The 25,593-nt window shown below is 38.7% G+C and overlaps 1 protein-coding gene across 2 annotated transcripts in view; it reads left to right on the top strand.

Moving 5' to 3' along the window:
- The window catches only part of F9 (coagulation factor IX), a 46,652-nt gene that overhangs the window by 5,523 nt on the left and 15,536 nt on the right, over nt 1–25,593 (top strand). Inside the window, exons 2-5 of one of the 2 annotated variants that reach the window (XM_066249689.1) lie at nt 8,575–8,738; nt 9,324–9,348; nt 15,298–15,411; nt 23,847–23,972. In XM_066249689.1, coding sequence (XP_066105786.1) covers nt 8,575–8,738; nt 9,324–9,348; nt 15,298–15,411; nt 23,847–23,972 — 429 coding nt within the window. The remainder of the gene's footprint in view (nt 1–8,574; nt 8,739–9,323; nt 9,349–15,297; nt 15,412–23,846; nt 23,973–25,593) is intronic. The other variant, XM_066249690.1, reaches the window with a different exon arrangement.

Below are 25,593 nucleotides of genomic sequence, written 5' to 3'. Positions count from 1 at the left end.
TCCACTTTGCATTAATTTTTGAGCAGGGGATGAATTGTAGTAATGTATCATTCTTTTTATTTTTTGTATTTTTCTGAAGCTGGAAACGGGGAGAGACAGTCAGACAGACTCCCACATGCACCTGACCAGGATCCACCCAGCACGCCCACCAGGGGGCGATGCTCTGCCCCTCTGGGGCGTTGCTCTGTTGCGACCAGAGCCACTCCAGCGCCTGGGGCAGAGGCCAAGGAGCCATCCTCAGTGCCCGGGCCATCTTTGCTCCAATGGAGCCTCGCTGTGGGAGGGGAAGAGAGAGACAGAGAGGAAGGAGAGGGGGAGGGTGGAGAAGCAGATGGGCACCTCTCCTGTGTGCCCTGGCTGGGAATCGAACCCAGGACCTCTGCACACCAGGCCGACGGTCTACCTCTGAGCCAACCGGCCAGGGCTCATTCTTTTGCATGTGACTTTCCAACTTTATCAGCACCACTCATTGACTAGCATTTGTTTCTCCATTGTGTGTTTTTGGTTGCCTTGTCAAAGATTATTTGTCCATATATATGTGGTTTTATTTCTGGGCTTTCAATTCTGTTCCATGGGTCTGTATGTCGTTTTTCTGCCAATACCATGCTGTTTTGATTGTCATGGCTCTATAGTATAACTTGAATTTAAGTAGTGTAATACCACCAGATTCATTCTTTTTTGTCAGGATAGCTTTGGCTATTTGGTTTTTTATAAGGTTTCATACAAACCTGGTGATTTTTTTCTTCTATTTCTTTAAAAAGTGACATATGTATTTTGATGGGGATTGCATTAAAATTGTATATTGCTTTGGGTACTTTGCTCATTTTAACTATGTTGATTCTTCCAATCCATGAACATAGAATATTTTTTCCATTTCATTTTGTCTTCAATTTCTTTCAATAATCCTTTGTAGTTTCCAGTATATAGGTCCTTCACATCCTTTGTTAAGTTTATTCCTAAGTTGTTGTTTTGGGGTTTTTGGGGTTTTTTTTTTTTTGCAATTGTAAAAGGAATTGTTTTCTTTTGTGTTGTTTTAGTTCTTTTTCCAAAGTTTCATTATTGGCGTAAAGGAATGCAATAGAATTTTGTATATTCATTTTGTATCCTGTGACTTTACTGGTACTGTATTTGTTTATTATTTTTAATATTTTTTGGCGAAGTCTTTGTAGTTTTCTATATACAGGATCATGTCACCTTCAAAAATTGATGCCTTTATTTCTCTTTCCCAATACAGATACCTCTTACTTCTTTCTCTTGCCTGATTGCTCTAAGACTACAAGAACTATGTTGAATAAAAATGGAAAGTTGAATAAGAGAATGGAACTATGTTGAATAACAGTGGACAGCCTTGTATTCTTCCTGATTTTAGGGAAAAAGACTTTATATTTTCACCATTTAGTATGATATTAGCTGATGATTTCTTCTGTTTAGCCTTTATTAGGTTGAGGTACTTTCCTTATATACATATTTTATTGAGAGTTATAAACACAAAGCTATGTTGTATCTTATCAAATGCCTTTTCTTCATCTATTGATAAAAGCATATGATTTTTATTTTTTGTTTGGTTGATGTAGTGGTGTATTATGTTGATCGAGCTATGCATGTTTAACCATCTGTGTGCTCCTGGAATGAATCCCATTTAATTGTGATGAATTATGTTTTAAACACTTTGTTGTATTTAATTTGTTAATATTTTCCTTAGAATTTTTGCATCTGTAGTCATTGGAGATATTGTTCTGTAGTTTTCTTTTTTTATGTTATTCTTGCCAAGTTTTGGTATCAAGATTATGTTGGACTCATAAGATCTGTTAGGGAGTATTGCTTCTATTTTATAGAAAATTTTGAGAAGGACAGGAATCAAATCTTCTATGAATGTTTGGTAGAATTCACTAGTGTAGTCGTCTCGTTCTGTACTTTTATATTTGGGGAGGTTTTTTTTATACTTGTTTTTATTTCCAAGCTGCTTATGGGGTCTATTTAGGTTCTTTGCTTGTTTGTGACTCACTCAAAAAATATTGTATAGTTCTAAGAATTTATCCATTTCTTCCAGATTGTTGAATTTGAATTTCATAATATTGTACCAAGATCCCATGTATATCCACAATGTCTGTGGTAATTTCTCCTCTGTCATTTCCTTTTTTTTTTTTTTTTCCTTAGTGAGTCTAGGCAGGTATTTGCCAATTTTATTGATCATTTCAAAGAAACAGCTCTTGGTTTTATTAATTTTTCTATAGTTTTTTTCTTTAGCTCTGCACTAATTTTTACTATTTTTTTTCTTCTGCTGACTTTGGGTTGCCTTTGTTCTTCTATTTTTAGTTCTTTAAGGTGTGATGTTCGGTTGCTTACATGAGGTCTCTCTTTTATTTGATATAAGCCTGTAGTAATATAAACCATCCTCTTATTACTGCTTTCACTGCATCCCAGAATTTTTTTTTTTTTTTTTTTTTTTTTACAGAGACAGAGACAGAGAGAGGGATAGATAGGGACAGACTGACAGGAATGAAGAGATGAGAAGCATCAATCATTAGTTTTTCATTGCGCATTGTGACACCTTAGTTGTTCATTGATTGCTTTCTCATATATGCCTTGACCACAGGCCTTCAGCAGACCCCTTGCTCGAGCCAGCAACCTTGGGTCCAATCTGGTAAGCCTTGCTCAAACCAGATGAGCCGCGCTCAAGCTGGTGACCTCGGGGTCTCGAATCTGGGTCCTCGGCATCCCGATCTGATGCTCTATCCACTGCGCCACCGCCTGGTAAGGCGCATCCCAGAAATTTTGATGTGTTATGTAGTCATTTCTATTTTTCTGTATATACCTTTTGATATCTACTTTTATTTCTTCTCTGGCCCAGTAATTTTTTTTAGAAGCATGTTGTTTAATTTCCACATTTTTATGGATTTATTCACTTACCTTTTGCAGTTGAATTCTAATTTCAAGGTCTTATGATCTGAAAATATGTCTGGTATAATTTCAATCTTCTTAAGTTTATTGTGTTAGTTTTGTGGTCTAACATATGGTCTGTCCTTGAGAATATTCCATGCATACTAGAAATGAACATATATATTATGTCCATTTGCTCTAGTGTGCCATTTATTGCTGATATTTCTTTATTATTTTCCACTTGGATGATCTATATAAAGCTGACAGTAGTGTATTGAGATCCCATGTATAATTGTGTTTTTGTATGTTTCTATATTTAGATCAGTTAGTACATGTCCTATATATTTTGGTGCTCTCTGGTTTGCTGCATATATATTAAGAAATACTATGTCTTCATGATACAGTGTCCCCTTTATCATTATGAAATGTCCATCTTTGTCTCTTGTTACCTTTGTTGTCTTAAAGTCAGCATTGTCAGATATTAGTATGGGTACACCTGCCTTTCTTTGAATATTATTTGCTTGGAGAACTGTTTTCCAACCTTTCATTTTGAGCCTACCTTTGTCCTTGCAGCTTAGATGTGTCTCTAGAATTTAGCATATGATTGGTTTTACTTTTTGATCAAATCTGCTATTCTTTGCCTCTTTATTGGTGAGTAGAATCCATTTACATTTAGGGTAACTATTGACACTTGAAGATTTCTTATAGCCATTTTGTGTTTTGTTTTCTGGCAGCTCTGTGTCACCTTTAGTCATTCTGTTTTGTGTTTATATTAGTTGTTTTTGTTTGATGTATTCCATACTTCTTTCCTCTGTTTCTCCTTTATTTAAGCAATATGTTTCAGTAGTGTTTTTGTGTGGGGAGGTGGTGGTTACCATTAGGTAATTAAAAGAAAATTATTCATATGTACAAGAGTCCTTTGTCTTATGCACTTTATCCTTATTTGCTACTGCAGATCTTTATCCTCTCTACTTTTATATTATTTGTGTCATACATTATCCTTGTATTTATTGTGACCTAGTTGGAGTTTACACTTGTGTTTTGATTTGTTTTTTTCTTTATATCTGGTCAAATAACTCCCTTGAGTATTTCCTGCAGTGGAAGTTTTTTGGTGATAAATTTAATCAGCTTCTGTATGCCTACAAAAGTTTTATTCTTCTTCATATTTAAAGGATAACTTTGATGGCTATAGTATTCTTAGCTGGTAATTCCTCTCTTTTAGTACTTGGAATATTTGGGTCCACTCTGTTCTGGTTTGTAGAGTTCCTGCTGAGAAGTTCAATAATTACCTAATAAGTCTTTCTTTGTGTGTGTGTGACAGAGACAGAGAGAGGGACAGATAGGAACAGACAGGCAGAAAAGGAGAGAGATGAGAATATCAATTCTTCATTGCAGCACTTTAGTTTTTCATTGATTGTTTTCTCATATGTGCCTTGACTGGAGGGCTACAGCAGACTGAGTGACCTCTTGATCAAGCCAGCAACCTTGGTCTCAGGCTGGTGAGCTGTGCACTCAAGATGAGCTTACACTCAAGCCAGTGACCTCAGAGTTTCAAACCTGAGTCCTCTGCATTGCAGTCCAGTGTGCCATCCACTGCACCATCACCTGGTCAAGCTAGCCTTTCTTTATATGTTATGTTCTTTTTTCCTTAACTACTTTGAAAATTCCTTCTTTGTTATTGATTTTTAATAATTTAATACAATGTGCCTTGGAGAAGGTCTCTTTGGTTTGAGGTAACTCAGTGTGTTCTGTTTGTTCCTTAGATTAGAGGCTCTGTATCTTTCCATAGGTTGGAAAGTTCTCAACAATTATTTAAATAGGTTTTCCATTGCCTGCTCCCTCCCTTCTTCTTTTGATATACCCATTATTCTTATATTTCTCTTTCTGAAGGAGTCAGACAATTCTTGTAGATCTCTCTTTTTTTTTAATTGGTGAATCTCTATTCTTCTATATGTAGCTTCTCTAGTTGTTCTCTTTGATGTCACTGATTCTATTCTCTCACTGGCCTATTCTATTAGCTAAACTTGCTACTTCAGTTTTCTGTTCACATATTGATTTCTTCATCTCTGTTTTTAAAGTTTCAATTTCCTTGGTGAAATACTCATTTTGTTATTTTATTTGTTTCTCAAGCTTATTAAATTGTCTGTCATTGTTTTCTGGCATCTCATTGAGTATTTTCAGTACTTCACTTTTGAATTATCCATTGTGCCTGACTTGTGGTGGTTCAATGGATAAAGAATCAACCTGGAACACTGAGCTACCTGGTTCAAAAACCTGGACTTGCCTGGTCAGGGCACATATGAGAAGCTGATGCTTCCTGCTCTTCCCCCTTCTCTTACTCTCTCTCCTCTCTAAAATGAATACATTTAAACGTTTAAAAAAAATTTATTATTAACTTTAAGGTTTACATGTTACTGAATTTGCTTTCTGGTGATTTTTTACTTACTTTCTGAACTATCTCTTGGGTAATCAATATTTTTCAATTTATTCTTTCTTGCTGGCATTTTAGAGTTGTATTGTTAATATATCTAATGAAAAACAACTAAAAAAAAAGAAAAGAGAAAGTGAAAATAAAATAAATATATAGCCTGACCTGTGGTGGCGCAGTGGATAAAGCGTCGACCTGGAAATGCTGAGGTTGCTGGTTTGAAACCCTGGGCTTGCCTGGTCAAGGCACATATGGGAGTTGATGCTTCCAGCTCCTCCCCCTTCTCTCTCTATGTCTCTCTCTCCTCTCTAAAAATGAATAAATAAAATAAAATAATTTTTTAAAAATAAATAAATAAATATATAAAAAATTATAAAATAATGACAAGTAAAAATAAAACCCACAAAAAGCCAAAGAACAGAAACAGAAAAAAACATAGACAAAATACCCACACAAAATAAAATATGTAAAAATTAAATAAAATGAAATTCAAAAGAAAATAAGAAAAATTCAGTTTTGAGAGGTTTTTTGGTTTTCTTCCAGTAGGTGTCACTGTGTTATAAGTTTTAGCTCTGTGAAATTACTGGTATGGCCTCTGCTGAGATGTTGCTGTTGCAATTATATAGGCGGGGCTACAGTCACCTTGGTGGGTAGGGCATGTTGTGAGGACTTTATGACCCTATGGGCTTAAGGCTTTAGTAATGATGATCTCAGCCCTTCTTTCACTCCCCCCCATGTCTCAAAAGATGAGGGAACAGAGAGCACCCCTGCTCTTTATAGGAAAGAGTGGCTCTGGAGGGTTAGCTGTGGGATCTCTCTCTGCCACTCTCCATACCACATGAGGTGAGGGAGGTGGGGTATGGGGGCATGAGAATTGCACTTTGGTTTTCTCTGTCTCTGTGCCAAGTGGGGACTGTGGGAAGACTGCTGGAACTCTGGCTGTGACCCCTAATTCTGCCATGACTTTGGTTTAGCATCTCCCCTTCTGTCCCTCAATTTCACCACTCTTCCCAGCTCTCTGTAGCTCCAGCAAACAAAACCCAGACAGTCTGAGATTCCCTCATTTCCCACCCTAGCAGACAACACCCAGACAGCCCAAGCACCCTCTCTCTCTCTATAGCCCTAGCAGAGGGGAAAAAAACTGTCACTCAGTGCTTCTTTCTGCTCTAGTGCCCCAGTGAATGAAATTCTGGATGGTCTGGGACTCTCTCTTATCCAAATCCAACTACAGCTGTTTCTTATCTTCTGCCCCCTTTTTTCAACCCTTCCAACCTTTAGTCCATTCTGCGCATGGATCTTTCAGGCAAGCCTGCAAGCCCAGCTGGGTTGCTTTGCTGTGTTATAGCTGTTCAATTTTTCCAATTTCAAGGAGAGAAAGCAGAGGCATCTCTCATACCACCATTATGGTGATATCATCCTGTGTTCACTACTTCTTTCATGAGACTTTTTCAAGACATTTTTGAGACCATGTAAGTTTCACATGTTGACTTCCTTAAGCCACCTGCATGAGCAGAAACTAAGCTGGACAGAGAATTCACTGAGCCCCATCAATTTGAAATCCAGTTCTACTTTCCAGGACAGAAAAGAGTAAATGAATAAGTAGGGAAGAAGTGAGATAACTGACATATATCAGCATACATACATTATTATCTCACTGATCCTGTCAACAACACTGTGAGATACATGTTCTTATTATATTACCATATACCCATATTATATTGAACCAAGTTCATCTTCAAAGACTATGTGGCTTGCCTAAGATCTCTGTGTCAACAGGCAGTAGAGTCAAATCCAGGTGTGTCTGATCTGAATCCAAAACTCTGTTTTTCCACTGCATTGTAAATGTATGCAGACATAGATGCTATTGTAGATGTGTCCAGAATCAAGCAAGCATATGAATTGACCAGGAGGGAGGAGTTCCTGGTGGAGGCTAGGAGGCATCGATATGTGATGGTATCCACCTGCACCTTGAGGAAGGTTTCTCACATTGCTCAGCTGCCTCATAAGGGAAGGAAGAGGGCAGATGGCTGCATTTATTTAGTGGTTGGAATAACAGGATATTGCAGCACTGAATAAAGGGTGAAGGGAATTGAGAAAGCTGTCAGGTGAAGAGTTTAAGAGAAGAAGTTTAAGCTAAATTCAGGAAAAAGGTAAAGCCCAAGGGTATTTGCTAAACAAGAGAAAAGCAGGGCTGTCAAGGGATTATAAGGGTCTATAAAATAAAGAGCTGCAATGAAAATGAGAGAATATAGTTTAGTTTATTTCTTTTTAAATCCTTTTTTCAAAGTTAATGAGAAAGCAGTCCCAAAATGCCCTGGAAAGTTCATCTTAGAAGCACCTGTTCCTTTTTCAATAATATCAGATAGTCTCTTGAAGAAAGAAACAATTCCAGCTAAGTTTTGAGTTCTTGTTATTAATTAGATAGATAGATAGATTGATAGATAGATTGATAGATTGATATATATAGATAGATAGATATAGATAGATAGATAGATATAAATATAATATATAATATATCTGTATCTATTTGTATATCTATATAGAGAGACAGAAACAGAAAAAGATTAAGATTTGAGAGTGTGGAAACATGGAGAAAGTAGAAAAATTAAGTTAGAAAAATCAATTCTCTAAAGCTCAGAAGTGACCCCACAGGCTAGGTAGTCATAACTAAAATAGGACCACATCCTGAATCCAAGAGAAATACTTCCACCACTGAAATTCTTACAACACAAGCCAACTGAAGGTGTTGTGAGTCTAAAGGTAAAAATAAATAAAGCTGGGGGTTTTTTGTTTTGTTTTGTTTTAATCTAGTGAGAGACCCTGCGGTTGCATTTGCATTTGGACCACAATTAGGCTTTTGTTCTTCCAAGAGAAATTTGTTGTGAAGTCAATTGGGCAACTGAACAGCCCAGCCAGGGTGACAGATCACCTTACAAGCCTCTGCAATTAACTATTTTCAAATGATAACAAAGTGTGAAGTTTACTGCTTATTTAAGAACTTCCTTCTTCATCCAAAGTAAATTCAAATACAATTGAATATCTGACCTTTTATTACTGGATCTCTGTGACTAAGAGTAAAGTGAATTTTAATTCCTAAATTTCCATGTGTATACAGCACCATGAGAACATCATAGAAATTGACTCTGTGCTCTGAAAAATAGGCTTAGGAATTACTTGGATTAAAAACAAAACCTTCCCTAAGAGATGTATTTAATTTTCATGTTTTCTTTTTCATAAAGCTAAAGAATAGTTCTTTTAAATTTCAGTTTTTCTTGATCATGAAAATGCCACCAAAATTCTGAATCGGCCGAAGAGATATAATTCAGGTAAATTGGAAGAGTTTGTTCGAGGGAACCTTGAGAGAGAATGTATAGAAGAAAAGTGCAGCTTTGAGGAAGCACGAGAAGTTTTTGAAAACACTGAAAAAACTGTGAGTATTTTCACATCATCCCTCAGAGGCTTAGAATAGTACACCTAATAAAACAGAAACTTCTCTTTGTAATTTTAAAATATCTATACATATATGTGTATTATAAATGCTATAAAAGAGAGAGATCAAATCCAAAACATTTTACTTTTTGAGGCAATGTTTTTTTTAATTGTTAATTTGAGGCAGAGAGAGAGACAAGAAGGGAGAGAGAGAGGGAGGAGAGAGAGTAAGAAGCATCAACTCAGTTGTTTCGCTTTACTTTTTCACTTATTACTTCTCGTTATATGCGTTGAACAGAGTGCTCAAGCTGAACCAGTGATCCCTTGCTCAACTTAGTGACCTTGGACTCATGCCAGCGATCTTGGGCTTCAAACCCATGACCTTTGGGCTCAAGCCAGCAACCTTGGTGTCATGTAGATCCCATGCTCAATCTGGCGAGCTCGCACTGAAGCCAGCGACCTCAGGGTTTTGAACCTGGAACCTCAGCATTCCAGGTTGACACTCTATCCACTGCGCCACTACTGGCCAGACCAAATCTACAACATTTTAAATGCCACAATTAACTTCTCCTCTTTTTCTTTGTAGACTGAATTTTGGAAACACTATGTTGGTAAGCAATTTATTTTATCCTCTAGCTTGTATGTGAAACATATGAGAATTATATATTTTTTCTCTGTGTAAATACATGATATATTAAACTCTGTCAAAAGGGCTCAGATAAATAAATTCCACTCTTTTTAATTATTAAGTGAGAGGTGGGGAGACAGAAAGACAGACTCCCGCATGTGCCCCAACAGGGATCCACCCTGTAAGCCATCTACCAGGGCTCTGCCCATCTGGGGCTGCTGCTCTGTTGCTTGGCAACTGAGCTATTTTTGTGCCTGAGGTGAGGTCATGGAACAATCCTCAGTGCCCAGGGTCAAATTTGCTTGAACCATTTGAACCATGGCTATGGCAAGGGGGTAAGAGGGGAGAGAGTTGAAGAAGCAAATGGTTGCTTCTCTTGTGCCCTAACCGGAATCAAACCTGGGACTTCCACACATAGGGCTGACATTCTACCACTAAGCCAAAAGACCAGGGCATGTTACACACTTTTAACAAAGACTGAATGGTAATATACTACAGGTTTATGCCAGCATGGGAAATATCAATTGGCAGATAAGCTTATTCCTCCCTAGGGCTTCCAAAAAACAGTGTTACAGTCCTGGAAGCTGAAAGGAAGAAACAGAGATGATTGCATCTGGGGACTGAATGAAAGTTTGCAATCCCCACTAGAGAACTAGAGAATGTTGATTGACTTAAATGTTTATTGCTTAAAAGTCTTCTTTATGATGGCCTATAAGGCTCTCCACAATTGCCCTGCCCCTTTCTTCCCATTGCTCCTCCAATCTAATCTATTGCTTTCCACCTCACACACTGGACCACAGCTACCCTGGCCTCCCTGATGCTTCTTGTATATTGTAGGAATGTTCCCACTTTAGAGTCTTTGATCTGGCTGTCCCTTTAATGTGGAATGTTCTTCTACTAGGTTTCACTAGGCTCACTACCTCACCTCCTTTGAGTCTTTGCCCAGTGGTGGGATTCAAGTAATTTAACAACTAGTTCTCTGCCCTAATGACCATTTTAAGTATAAAAAAGATATACCCAAAGGTAGTTTATTATTTCATGCATTTAATACTTAAATGAGAAAATACATGACATACACAAAACTAGATTATAAGAAAGAGTTTAAAAATATTAATTAAAATATATTAAATAATACTTGACAAAAAACAATAAAATAGCTATTAAAGATATTTCCATATTGCTTCTTCATTGGCATCCTCACTTGCAATTTTTTCACCTATGTATATAGAATGAACATTACTACAGACACTTAGAATAAGCTGCTGCACAGATGAACATTAAAAAATACTAAGGAATGTAAATTTGTGATTGCCACATTGGGCAGCTGCCCAGGCCCCACCTTAGAGAGAACTCTGATTACAAGTACCATTTTAACAACTGGTTCACAAAACTCAACAAAAAATTAGGTATAGGTTCTCCTGAACCAGTGTGAACCAGCTGAATCCCACCACTGTCCTTGCCCAAATTTCACCATCTCAATGAGGCCTACCTGGATCATCTATTAATACTTTAAACTGTTCTCCATAACTTCTTCACTCTAGGTAGTATATCCTGCTCTTTTATTTTCCATAGCACTTTTCACTATCTGAGGAATCATATATGTTCTTACTTATACTATTTATTATTTATTTTCCCACCTCACTAGATGACAATCTTCATGTTGCTAAGAGTATTCTACTGTTTTGTTTATTGATGTATTCCTAGTACCTTGAACAATATCTCATAAAGGAACACTGAGTACATATTTGTTAAATGAATTTACTAAAAGGAAGAAAAGTCAAAACTTTAATAACAACTGAGTTTTTAAATTAATTTAAAATCAAGCAGCAGGATTTTGAAGCAGTGTAAATTTCACAGGTTGACTTACCTAGGCAGCAAATTCAGTGAGTTTCATCAATTTGACTTCCAGTTTGTTTTGGTTTTTTTTCCCCCAGTTTTTTATTCTGGAGATACCATTGGACTTGTTCATACTCTCATAACTCATAATTCCTCCACTTTTTTTTAAATCATGGAGGAAGAAAAGGTTCCCTTCATTATAATGGCTTTTCCTGCCTTTCCTTGTTTTTGGTAATGAACACTACCATGCCAACTCTTTGAAGGTATTCCCGTACATACAGTCTCACTCTCTATTTCTATTCTATTTAAAACTTTGTACTTTGTGATATATTTTTAAATCACACCAATTTGTAAATTGCCCCAAAAGTATTCCTAGCTGTATTTAAACTCCCATGATTCCTTCAATGTCCACTCCCTGTCTTAACTTTCCACCCCCAGCAGGGATAGGACAGTACCTCTTTTTTTTTTCAGTGAGAGGAAGGGAGATAGACTCTCTCATGCACCTAGACTAGGATCCACCCAGCAACCCCTGTCTAGGGCCAATACTCAAATCAACAGAGCTATTTTTAGCACATGAGACTGACGCTTGGACCAACCCAGCTGCCCTCAGTCCCCAGGGCAATGGTCAAACAAATCGAGCCACTCGCTTCAAGAGGAGACAAGGGATAAAAGGGGGAAAGGGTGAGGTAAAGAAACAGATGGTTGCTTCTCCTGTGTGCCCAAACTGGGAATCAAACCCTGGACATCCATACACCAGGCTGACAATTGATTCACTGAGCCAGCCAGCCAGAGCCAGGTCAGTACCTCTTAAGACCCATATTTTCAAGATGAGCTCCTGCCTTGTAAGTCACAGGCAGTGGTTAATGTATCTCAGGCAATGATACCTGCAAAACATTAAGGAAAATATTCTGTCATCAGTGCTTTGTCTATCAAAAAATAAAACACAAACAAGAAAAAGAAATAATATCTCAATGCCTCTTTTCACTTGCAACTGAGATTCCTAATTATCCCCAAAATATCCTATGCTATTTATACTGTGTGGGTTTCCACATACAACAGGACACAGGCTTGTCACTTGTGCTTCATTCTGTACCATCAACTCATCACAAAGAGAACGTGGGTGAAGAAGGAATATTTTTCAACTATATTAACTAGCATTCGTCAAGTACTTCACAATTTAGCCTGACTAGACAGTGGCAGAATGGATAGAACGTCAACTTGAAATGCAGAGAACCCAGATTCAAAATCCCTACGTCGCCAGTTAGAGTGCAGGCTTATCTGGCTGGAACATGAGTTCACCAGCTTGAGTGAAGGGTTCTGGCTTGAGCGTGGGGTCGTAGATGTGACCCCATGGTCGCTAGCTTGAGGTCACTGGTTTGAGCAAGGTTGCATTGGCTCAGCTGTAACCCACCAGTCAAGGCACATATGAGAAAGCAGTCAATGAACAACTAAGGTACCACAACAAAGAACTCATGCTTCTCAACTATCTCCCTTCCTCTCTTTCTCTCCTTCTCTTTCCCTCTCTCTGTTGCTCTCTCTGTCTCTGTCTCCCTTTAAAAAATTACTTCACAGTTTATAGAGTGTCTGCCACATTTAGTCCTCATACCAGCGCTGAGAGCAAAATATTATTAACTTCATTTCACAAAGAAAGAAAATGAGGCTTAGGGGGATTAAAAGACTTGCCAAAAGTCACCCAGCTAGGGAGTCATGGAGGCCAGAAAAGAACCCAAGTACTCTAATATCCAACCTCTTGCCTTCACTATTACCATTCTCAATCTTCAAATTTAAATGCAGTTATGCATTGGTCTGGCCTGTAGTGGTGCAGTGGATAAAATGTCGAGGTCATTTTATCCACTGTAATGCTGTAATGCTGTAATGCTGAGGTCGCCAGTTCAAAACCCTGGGCTTGCCTGATTAGGACACATATGGGAATTGATGCTTCCTTCTCCTCCCACCCCTCCTCTCTAAAATGAATAAGTAAAATCTTTTTAAAAATGTAATTATTCATTAAACACCAACCTCACAGTCTTAAACAGGAACATATCACTTGGCAAGGTCTGGTCCTTTTTCATCTTTTTTCTTTTTTTTCCTTTTCTGAAGCTGGAAACGGGGAGAGACAGTCAGACAGACTCCTGCATGCGCCGGACCGGGATCCACCCGGCACGCCCACCAGGGGGCAACGCTCTGCCCACCAGGGGGCGATGCTCTGCCCCTCCGGGGCATCGCTCTGTTGCGACCAGAGCCACTCTAGCGCTTGGGGCAGAGGCCAAGGAGCCATCCCCAGCGCCCGGGCCATCTTTGCTCCAATGGAGCCTCGCTGTGGGAGGGGAAGAGAGAGACAGAGAGGAAGGAGAGGGGGAGGGGTGGAGAAGCAGATGGGTGCTTCTCCTGTGTGCCCTGGCCAGGAATCAAACCCGGGACTTCTGCACGCCAGGCTGACGCTCCACCACTGAGCCAACCGGCCAGGGCCCCTTTTTCATCTTTGACCCTACTGTCCGTGGCTTTGCCACAGCCCAAAGTACAAACAGACAAGCAACCAACAGAGGAGGAAATGCTAGATAAAATGACACTTATTTTAAAAATATGTCTCAGCAAATGAGTTGCTGCGTAGCTGGCTATAAGCCCAGACCCTTTCAGTGAAATATCCTAAATAATTAAGATCCACTGGTCTATAACAAAAAGGGCTATTGTAGCTCAATTTTTTGACCAGTTCTGAACATCAATAATAATAAACCAGAGATAACATATTTTGTTTTCATAAAATCAGAACAAATTGAAGTTTTTGTGCTAAACCACATTGAATCAAGGAACAGAGAGGACAAAGTCTAATTTTTATAGCAAGCAGATTTTCCAAAGAGAGACTATTTCTGAGAAAGGCATATTACTCCTTACTCAATGGGACCTGGAAACATGCCACTGACAGAGAACATGATCCACATGTTACTGTTCTACCTAAAGTAGACTGAGATCTACATGCTCTAGATGACAGGAAGTTTGGTTCTAAAACATAACTGATAATTAGAAATTATTTGCCCCCTTTCTCTCATTCTTTCATTCTTATGTCATCTTCATCTCCCACTGTTTTATTTCTCATATGTTGTCTTACTGATTTAGTTTCCATTTTTCTTTCAGGGATATTTACTATCTTCGCTCAAAGTGCATACCAGTCTGCCTTCTGGTTCTAGTCATCTCTGTCTTCTGAAGCTTTCTTAGAATTATAGATGGAGGCAGAACTCTATGAAACCAGACCTAAGGGCTCTTTTCTAATCCTGACACTTACTTCCCATCTTGCCTATTTCTTCCTCCTGTTTTCTTACTGCCAGTATCTTCAAAGGCTTCCCAGAACTCTATAAATGTAGAAACTTTCAGAAGTTACAATGGCAAGACAGCCAATCTATACATAAAAGGAACATTTTCAGAATCTTTTCTTTTTTAATTCTTTGTATTGAAAGTTCTTTCTCTTTATCAAGACCATTTGGGACCTAACTCATAGACAAAATATCTTCAAGCAGTAACAGATGCTTCTGGCATCTTTTCTATTGTTTAGAAGCATTACTGCATATTATACTTAAAAGTTAAATGATAACATAAAGAATAAGGTTCACTTGCTCCATGCCTAGGCCACCAGTTCCTTGAGCAGTGTACCATATGTTATCTTGCTCACCTTGCACTGCAAGACTTGTGATAGAGCAGGCCTTGTGTGACATAAAGATAATAACTGTTGAAGTGATGCTGTTTTTCAGGATTGACTCTGCCATCATTCTGTAAGAAAAGATTGAAAAGTCTTCTCACCCTATGGTGATACAGTAAACTTTTATATTCAAATGTTTTTCTCCCTCTTCCTTTTCCCATTGCATGAACTATGTACATGCTTTCCTCAAGGCAATTTCCTCCAAGAGTGTTAACCAAAGAACCTTTGTCTGGGTTGCTTTTAGAAATGAATGAAGGCAGGGGCATCTCATAAGCATCTGGCTACCAGATCAACAATTCTTCTCTGACCCAAAAATCAGGTTCCCTTCCCCATGAATTTGTGAAAGGAGGACTGAGCATTCTAAATAATTTATCTGCTAATTCAATATTTTGACCTATCTCAAAGATGGAGATCAGTGTGAGTCCAATCCATGCTTAAATGGTGGCATGTGCAAGGATGACATTAATTCCTACGAATGTTGGTGTCAAGTTGGATTTGAAGGAAAAAACTGTGAATTAGGTAAGTAACTAGTTTTGGATTGATTACTAATGATTCATAATTTCCCTTTGAAACCAGATAAAACTTGGAATTACAATATGTATGTAGCATAATTTTCCCTTCAAAACAACATGAGATCTACACATTTAACAAGATTCAAAGTGCACAACATAGTATTGTTAACTACAGGCACTATGTTGTACAGAAGATTTCTAGAACTTATTCATTTTGCATAACTGAAACTATACCCATTTAACAACCACTCCCCATTTTTCATTCTCTGCTTCTATGTGTTTGACTACTTTAGCCACCTCATATAAGTAGAATTGTGCACTATTTGTCTTTTTGCAACTGGCTTACTTCACTTATCATAATATCTTCCAGGTTCATCCATATTGTTGCATATGAAAGGACTTCCCTCTTTTTTAAAAGCTGATTAATATTCCATCATATAAACATACTTCCAAACCTTATAAACATTCATTTTATCTGTAGTCATGGTTTCCAGGATGAGCTCAAAAAACTGTATATATTAATAGCAATAATATGGTACATAAAGACACATGCAGCCCCATGTTCATTGCGGCGTTGTTCACAGTGACCAAGACATGGAAACAACCATAATGCCCTTCAATAGATGATTGGATAAAGAAAATGTGATACATATATAAAATGGAATACTACTCAGCCATAAGAAATGATGACATAATATTATTTATTACAACATGGATGAATATTGATAACATTATACTGAGTAAAAGAAGTAAACAGAAAAAAACTAAGAACTGTATGATTCCATACATAGGTTAGACACAAAATTGAGACTCATGGACATAGATAAGAATGCAGTAGATACCAGGGGAAGGGGAAAGGAGGAGGGGGAAAGGGGTGGAGGAAGGGAGAGGCATAAAGAAAAACAAGTTAAAGGCGACAGAAGATGATTTGACTTTGGGTTGTGGGTATACAACATAACTGAATGTCAAAATGATGTGGAGATGTTTTCTCTAACTCTATGTACTCTAGTTCACCAACGTCACCCCGTTAAAATTAATTGTCTATATAAAATAAAATACTAAAAAGAGAATAATAATATTTGGTAGATAATAGGTAATGATGTTCCATTCACTTATTAATCTTCAACATAACCATGAGTGGTCAGTACCATTATTATTACCCTCTTTCTATGAAGTTGAGGAAACTACAGCTAAAAATCACAGAGGCAAATAAATGATCAAGCCAGGACCTGAACTTTAGATTGTCTGCCTAAAACCTATGCTTCTAACTACTATACACAAAATGCAACAACAACAAAAAAAAAACCCCAAAACCAAAAAACAAACAAACAAAAAAAAAACAACAAAACTGAACCCATAACTAAATTGCTTCAACATAGTCAAGCAACTATAGAATTGAGATATGGCAAAGTCAGTTCCCTCATATAACAGCCACTTCTCCACATATATCAGCCACTTTACATGTTAAATTCATTGACAAAAATCTGAGCTCATACATTGATTACACTGAGTAACAGCAAAATTAGGTTCCGTATGCATTTTCTCATCTCAGAGCTTAAAATATTTTTTTTGAGATTTTGGCAATTGGAGACATAAATCCCCAAAGTCCTTCAACTACTCACTTATTACCTCTGGATGTAAGATTCCTAGTATTGTGATTGTGAAAAGCACACAGTGTTAATGACAAATTCTCTTTCTACTCTGAAACTCCAGAAAAACAGAGATGAAACCTTAAGGAGAGAATTTAACACCACAGTCTATATAACTAAGGGCAAAGAGTAGAAAATTAACGGACTCTATTAAAGCATTAGAGCAATCCACCTGACACATAGATGAGAAAGGCACAAAACAAACTAAAATGCAGCAACTGCACTTGTCTTATTGAGAAAGAAAGGAAAAATCACCTGTTCAGAAATCCTTTCGGTATTATAGAGAAATCCACTGATCATCTTCCTTTGAGATCTAAATATAAAAAACAATAGAAATAGGGAAAGGAAAAGGTGGCAGGGACCGAATATTTTAAAAGACAGAAAAGAGTGAATGCAGGTGGATGAACTGGTATACTTGGCCTGGGTTTTCATTTCCTCAGATTTCCTTGTGAGGGAGCAAACCGATGCCTGAGTTACCTTTCCTGTAGGTATGTTAATTGGTTCAACATCTCTGAGGTGCTGCTTTTATTTGAAAGGTTATCATTTCAAACTCAGATTTACCTAGATAAATTTGATACTGATATTATGGAAATCTACAGAAATCTTTGTAGTAGTTACTCATTTTCAGCTTAAACAATATAACTATTGGAGCTTAGCGAATAAATAACTCAATTACCTCAATTAATCTCAATGAAGAATGAAGGTTACATTGTAGGAAAGTATAATTGAAAATAGTATTTAGTATTAAATATACCTAAATGTCTTTAGTTTAAAAAATAAAGACACTCCAAAAAAAAAAAAAAAGAATAACCAAGAGGAATGTAAATATAAACACAGAAATTTCCTAGCAGATTTTGCTATATGTTTGAGACCATAGTCCACATAACAAAAGTGCTATATCTACAGCTGAACCTATCTCAGTCCTCTCAGGTTCCCCATATTTTTGTTTGGTTGGACTGCCTCCACCACCAAACCTGGCTTCTGGATCATATCGATCTCTCCCAACACCTCTTATCAAGGTTTAGAATAATCCTTCCAACTCAGTTAGTTCAGAAACAAAGTGGTAATTCTCTCAAAAAGTTATTTCAGACACTACAGCAAAGCAATCGTGAAAACATACAACTCTCATTTAAGCTGTTGCTTCAAATTGAACTAAAGACTAATCTCTAAAGCTCCCAGATATCACAGTCTATGGAGTATCTGGATCCCAAGTCTCTCACCTCACTTTGGCTTTGAAAGGGAAGGGAGATTTTCATGGTTCAGATCTTTTTGTTTCCTTTTGCCCTTGTCCAAGAGGCTCCTCTCCAGGGGAGAAGGTAGAAATATTCAGGACATGCTTTCTAGATAGAAGAAGAACAATTAATTGGCTATTGTGTCCCTTTGAATAGAATAAAGATTACTGTATGTTCCCAGCTATACATCATATCAGAATCATTTTCAGATAGATCAAGGTCTGTAAGAACTTAGCCATTACCATTCCTTCTAATAGTACAAGAGACATTTTCCTACAGTAAGATAAGATGGAAAGAAAAAATCACAAGCATTATAAACACTTTTCTCATTTTTCTAACACATCACAGATTCTACTGTCTGATTTGTTATGTATTTCTATGTATGAAGGAAAGAAAATGCCACTAGTTTAGGTGAACAATAGCATGTTCTGTGGTAAATGTGTTAAACAGAACATCTTTTGCCCAAGCTGTATTTTTTACATCTGTGATTATGTCAGGGTAGAAGAATGCAGAACAAAACAAAACTGAATTGCAATTTTGTGGTAGACATCAGGGGAATGAGAAAGAGGAGTCTGTGCCAACATTGAGAGAGAAGAACATGTTATAGGCACTGAGACCAGACTCTGAACCAGAAAGACCCCAAACTCAACAATGACACCTAAGTGCTCAATAAATTATTTTTTAATGAGTCCTATAGTGACTGTTCCTTAGATCCTTAATTATAGACCTTTCCAAAGGATATCATTGTGTTATTAAACTATTTTCAGAATTTTGAGTCTTTTATCTGAGGGCAAAAGATTGCTGAATGGAAAGCAATATTTTCTACTGTATGCACAAATCAGGCTGGAAAACAACAGCAACATACTAGACTATGAAAAGCAAGGAAAAATTAGGAAAGTCATGGAGAGGTCTAATTACTTAGTTAAGGGCACAGAATCAGAATTGGGAGAAACACACTGAATTTATTTATTCCTATTATACAGGCCATAAACCAAACCAAGCTGGAACTACCACCTACCTCTGTTAACTTATCACAATCTTGTATTTACTGAACTCTTTCTACAGGTGATATTTGATTTGGTTGGACACTTTAGTACTGCTTTGTAGCAACACAAATAGTAACTAATCCAATAAAAGAGCCAGAAATGTAGTCACCATGACTGAGGAAAAAGGTCTTAAAAAATAAATTAAAAGGAACAAGTGATATTTTTTTGGATCATGCACTTAATGAATTATTGGTAGCAAAGGTTAAAGCTTAAGCTGGTTTCTTTTTATACCTGGCAACAGTTGATTGGTGATTGGCCTCTCTCATTTCCTGACATGTCAGTAAGGAACATGAGCTAATTATTATCTTAGCCTATAGTAGCCTATGTAAAAAAAAAAAAAAAAAAAATATATATATATATATATATATATATATATATATATATATATACACATACATACATACATTTAGTGAAAAGAGGGGAGTCAGAGGGATGGAGTCCAGCATGTACCCCAGCTGAGGTCCACTGGCAAGCTCACTAGGGGGCAATGCTCTGCCCATTTGGGCATCATTTTTTAGCACCTAATGTGGATGCCCTGGAGCTATGCTTAGTGCCCAAGGCCAGCTGGCTCAATCAAACTAATTGAGCCATGGTTACTGCAGGGAAAGAGAGAGAGAGAGAGAAGGGGAGGGCTGGGGGGAGAAGCAGATAGCAGATGGTTATTTCTCCTGTGTGCCCTGACAGGGAATCAAACCTGAGACCCACATTCTGGGCCGACACTCTACCACTGAGTGAACCAGCCAAGGCAAAACATAATTCAAAAATTTAGATCTGTCACTGAAAATTCCATAATATACTACAAAAACATATAGTCAATCTGTTAGCCTGGATTCCCCCAGGAAAAAAAGAAAACAGAGTCTGTGACACAAGCTGATTTATTAGGGTGTGCAATTCTAAGGAGCCAGAGTAAAAGACAGGGAAGTGAGGCAGTGAGGAAAGGAGAACCAATAATAAGAAGAGTCTTCTCGCCTGACCTGTGGTGGTGCAGTGGGTAAAGCATCACCTTGGAATGCTGAGGTCACTGGTTCAAAACCCTGGGCTTGCCTGGTCAAGGCACATATGGGAGTTGATGCTTTCTGCTCCTGCCCCCCTTCTCTCTCTCTCTCTCTCTCTCTCATCTCTCTCTCTTTCTCTCTCTCTCTCTCCCCATCTCTAAAATGAATAAATAAAAGCTAAAATAAATAAATAAAATGAAATAAATAATTTTTTTTTAAAAAAAAAGAGTCTTCTCGCCCTGGCCGGTTGGCTCAGCGGTAGAGCGTTGGCCTGGCGTGCGGGGGACCGGGGTTCGATTCCCGGCCAGGGCACACAGGAGAAGCGCCCATTTGCTTCTCCACCCCCACCCCCTCCTTCCTCTCTGTCTCTCTCTTCCCCTCCCGCAGCCAAGGCTCCATTGGAGCAAGGATGGCCTGGGCGCTGGGGATGGCTGCTTGGCCTCTGCCCCAGGCGCTAGAGTGGCTCTGGTCGCGACGGAGCGACTCCCCGGAGGGGCAGAGCATCGCCCCCTGGTGGGCAGAGCGTCGACCCTGGTGGGCGTGCCAGGTGGATCCCAGTCGGGCACATGCAGGAGTCTGTCTGACTGTCTCTCCCCGTTTCCAGCTTCAGAAAAATACAAAAAAAAAAAAAAAGTCTTCTCTTCATCTGCAACTGATTGCTTGATCTCCTGGGACTGTTTTCCAGGAAGCTATATTCACTTGCCTCAGAATAGTCCAGGGAAAGAAGTGAAAAAAATTGTTCATCAGCACTTGCATCCCGCTGGTCAAAAGTTCAGCTTATAGGTTGAACACATATCCAGGTTGTATGTGCTGGGACACCCAGAAACATCATGTGGAAGCACGAAGGTAGGAGATGAGAGGCACATGATGGAGATAAGATACAAGGCCTTTAAGGATGCACCTACATGCGGGCAGTGGAAGTTTATGCAGACTGATCACCACAGTGCTGTGAGAAGACACAGGTGAAGCTGAGAGGAACTAAACTGATCCATAGGAGGGGTCTAATACAGTCATTCATTTTTGAGCTTTTCATGTTCTAACTGTACTAACAACTGCACATTTCTATTGAAAGTTCTGCTGCTCTTGAGCATGTAGACAAGGCAGAAGGTGTCTGCTCTTTATTGTGTTCCTGTGCTACTCTAGAGACAGAAATAGTCCCAAGGGCAGAGCCTGATTCTCTTAACTCAGCCATTTCAGCTAGCAAGCCCTGAACCACACTACTTCCTATTACTAAATTGTTATAGGAGAAACAAAGGGATAGCACAGTGATTTTAAAAATATGAAATAAGATGGTAGGAATCATCCCGATATATCAGTAATCATAACTAATGTGAAATGATGTTAATGACTGTTTTCAGTCTGAAGTTAAAAATCAAATGGTATGTTGTTAACAAAAGAAATACCTAAAATATTGCATCAGGAGGCTAAAATAAAAGATATAAAAATAATTTTAGATAAATGATAACAAAAAGAAATGGGCAAAACAATCTTAATAGCAGATAAAACAGAATCCAAGACAAAAACACATACAAGAGACAAAGAAAGATATTATATATTAAGAATGGGTATTGTGTAGGAGAGTAAAGAAAATGTGAACCACTAGAATGCTTATCATTGTCAACACTTAATGTTTTCAGTATCTAGATACCTTATAGGACCCTATTTCATTTTTTTGTGTTGGTATATACACCTCAACCAGTTCCTTTGATAACTTGCATTATATATATATATATATTTTTGTATTTTTCTGAAGCTGGAAACGGGGAGAGACAGTCAGACAGACTCCCGCATGCGCCCGACCGGGATCCACCCGGCACGCCCACCAGGGGCGATGCTCTGCCCACCAGGGGGCGATGCTCTGCCCCTCCGGGACGTCGCTCTGCCGCGACCAGAGCCACTCTAGCGCTTGGGGCAGAGGCCAAGGAGCCATCCCCAACGCCCGGGCCATCTTTGCTCCAATGGAGCCTCGGCTGCGGGAGGGGAAGAGAGAGACAGAGAGGAAGGAGGGGGGCGGGGTGGAGAAGCAAATGGGCACTTCTCCTGTGTGCCCTGGCCAGGAATCGAACCCCGGTCCCCCGCACGCCAGGCCGACGCTCTACCGCTGAGCCAACCGGCCAGGGCATAACTTGCATTATATTAAAACTATAAAATTCTACTCAGCAAAATATACTATGTAGGGCAAAAAGGCCAGTCATAGAGTGGGAGAAGAAATCTGCACCACGTATATCCAATAACTAACTCTCACATACTACTGATGGTAATTTAAACCTGTAGAATTATTTTACAACGCTACTTGGCAGCATCTACCAAACCTGAACATATGATCCAATAACTGCACTCATAAGCATACATCCAGGAAATATGCATGCATATGTTACCAGAAAACATATACAAGAATGTTCATAAGAACATCATACAAAAGAGCCCAAAACCAGAAAAAACTCAAATATTCATCAACAATAAAATGGATGAATAAAGGTAGTAATATTTATACAATTGAAAACTACATAGCATGTAACTAAAGTACTGCTATACAAAAGAAAGAAAAAAAAAACAGGGATAAATCTCACCAACAAAATATAAAAAGAAAGACACAGAAGAGAGCATAGTGTGAGCTTCTGTTTACATAAAATTCATGAACAGACAAAATCATTCACTTTTACAACTTGGAGTAATGGTAACTTTGGAAAGGAGGAAAAGGATAGTGATAGAAAGGAGGCATTAGGAGAGTTCGAGGGTATTGATAATATTCTGTGTGTTCACCTGTTTAGTGTTTAAACCGAAGCATCCACTTTGCGAAAAATTCATACTAAATTTTTGGGTACTTCTCTGAATATGCATTATATTTAATAAACATTTTCATTGTAGTTGATGATTTAGTGAAAGTACAATATCAAACATTCAATTATTGTTTTTCTTCTTCTTCTTTTCCAAGTGAGAGGAAGGGAGATACAGAGACAGACTTCTGCATGTGCTCTGACCAGAATCCACCTGGCAACCCCTGTCTGGGGCTTATGCTCTGCCCATCCGGGGCTATTCTTGCAACCAAGCCACTTCTAGTGCCTGAGGCCTAGACTCCATGGAGCCATTCTTAGTGCCTGGGACCAACACGCTTGAACCACTTGAGCCATGGCTGCAGGAGAAGAGAGAGAGAGAGAGAGAGAGAGAGAGAGAGAAGGGAGAGGGGGGAGGGTAAAAAAGCAGATAGTCACCTCTTGTGTCTGTGATGACCGTAAATCGAACCCAGGACTTCCACACTCTGGGCAAACACTCTACCACTGAGCCAACCGGCCAGGACCCCAAAATTCAGTTTTATGCGAAATCAGATATATTGCTGCCACCATTTTATGCTTTAATATGGATTTTATTTTATCCTTCTACTCTTTGCTCAAGGCTCCCAGGCTTCTCTCTATGCATATCTCCAGCTTATATTTAACCTATACATGAGTCAATAGTTTCATGTACTTTTTAGAACTGCATACTAAATGATGCTATTACTGATGATTTTTCTTTCTTTCAGATACAACATGCAGCATTAAAAATGGCAGATGCAAGCAATTTTGTAAAAACACTGATAACAAGGTGCTTTGTTCCTGTACTTCAGGGTACCAACTTGCAGAAGACCAAAAGTCATGTGAACCAGCAGGTTGAAACACATATTAAATAAGTTTTTGTAAAGCTTGGAAGATATAATCTCCAAATCTATATTTGAATCATTAGCATTTTAATTAGCTTACATAATAAAATTTCCTATTTGTTTCCACTTTCTTTTGAAATCATAGAAAAGAGTACCTGATTTGGAAAATTAATTTTTCCAATTGCATCATTACTTTAGTTAGATATTTTGTACATATCTTTAGTCTGATTCCTTTCTATGTGTCCACTTTTTTTCTCTGACTTTCATGTCATAAAGCAATCACTTTGTGTGATTTCTGTGTATTTGTAATTCATCCAGTCAAATTAATGTAGTAATCCTCTGCCCTGAAAGTTACATAAATAATTGACTGATAAGATTTGAGTACAAGGATGGTGAACGTTAAGGAGGATTCTGTGAAATTATGGCTGGTTTTTTCTGAGAAAGTTATTACCTACCCTTGGTTCTCAGGCTGAGTCCACTCCCTTGGCATCAAAATAGTTCCAACAAACATCTGTTTTAAATTGTGCCAGGCTGCTCAGCACAGCCATCTATTCAGTAGTGGACAGAGTAATGTTTCCCAGTCATGTCAACCATGCAGCTACAATGACAGCTAACTGGTGTATTGAGAACAACATCACTCCACACTCATATTGCTCTTTTCTGAAAATGAAAGCATTGAAGATTTTGATTTAAAAAAAAAGTAGTCCCTGGTCAACTGGTTCAGTGATACAGTGTCGGCCCCATGTGTGGATGTCCTGGGTTCAATTCCAGGTCAGGGCACACAGGAGAAGCAGCCATCTGTTCTCCACCCCTTCCCCTTTTTTCTCCTTCTATATCTCTTCTCCTGCTGCAGCCATGGCTCAATTGGTTCAAGTGCATCAGTCCTGTGTGCTGAGGATGGCTCTGTGGAGCCTCCGCCTCAGGTGCTAAAAACATGGCCCCAAATGGGCAAAGCATATTCCTCAAATGGGGGTTGCCTGGTGGATCCCTGTCGGAGTGCATGTGGGAATCTGTTTCTCTATTTTCTCTCCTCTCACTTGGAAAAAGAATTAAAAAAAAACGTAGGCTCTAAAGAATCAATTATATTTGATAAATGAAGAAAAATTTTGAAGCAATATGCAATTTCTTTTGGATTTACAAAGCCTGAGATCTTATTAAATTTGTACATTTTAGGCCCTGGCTGGTTGGCTCAGTGGTAGAGCATCGGCCTGGCGTGCAGGTGTCCCCGGGTTCAAATCCCAGCCAGGGCACATAGGAGAAGCACCCATCTGCTTCTCCACCTCTCCCCCTCTCCTTCTTCTCTGTCTCTCTCTTCCCTTCCCGCAGCCAAGGCTCCATTGGAGCAAAGTTGGCCCGGGCGCTGAGGGTGGCTCTATGGCCTCTGCCTCAGGCGCTAGAATGGTTCTGGTTGCAACAGAGCAATGCCCCAGATGGGCAGAGCATCGCCCCCTGGTGGGCGTGCTGGGTGGATCCGGTCGGGCGAATGTGGGAGTCTGTCTGACTGCCTCCCCATTTCCAACTTCAGAAAAATACAAAAAAAAATTGGTACATGAACCATTCCTCTGTAACTGTATTGGATACCTATCTCATCATTGTACTCAGTGGAAGAAATTAAAGAAAGGACCAGAAG

This window comes from Saccopteryx bilineata, chromosome X (assembly GCF_036850765.1).
Source record: "Saccopteryx bilineata isolate mSacBil1 chromosome X, mSacBil1_pri_phased_curated, whole genome shotgun sequence".
NCBI lineage: Eukaryota > Metazoa > Chordata > Mammalia > Chiroptera > Emballonuridae > Saccopteryx > Saccopteryx bilineata.
The sequence above is the reverse complement of the archived record's forward strand: the minus strand, read 5'-3'. Positions and strand labels throughout refer to the sequence as shown.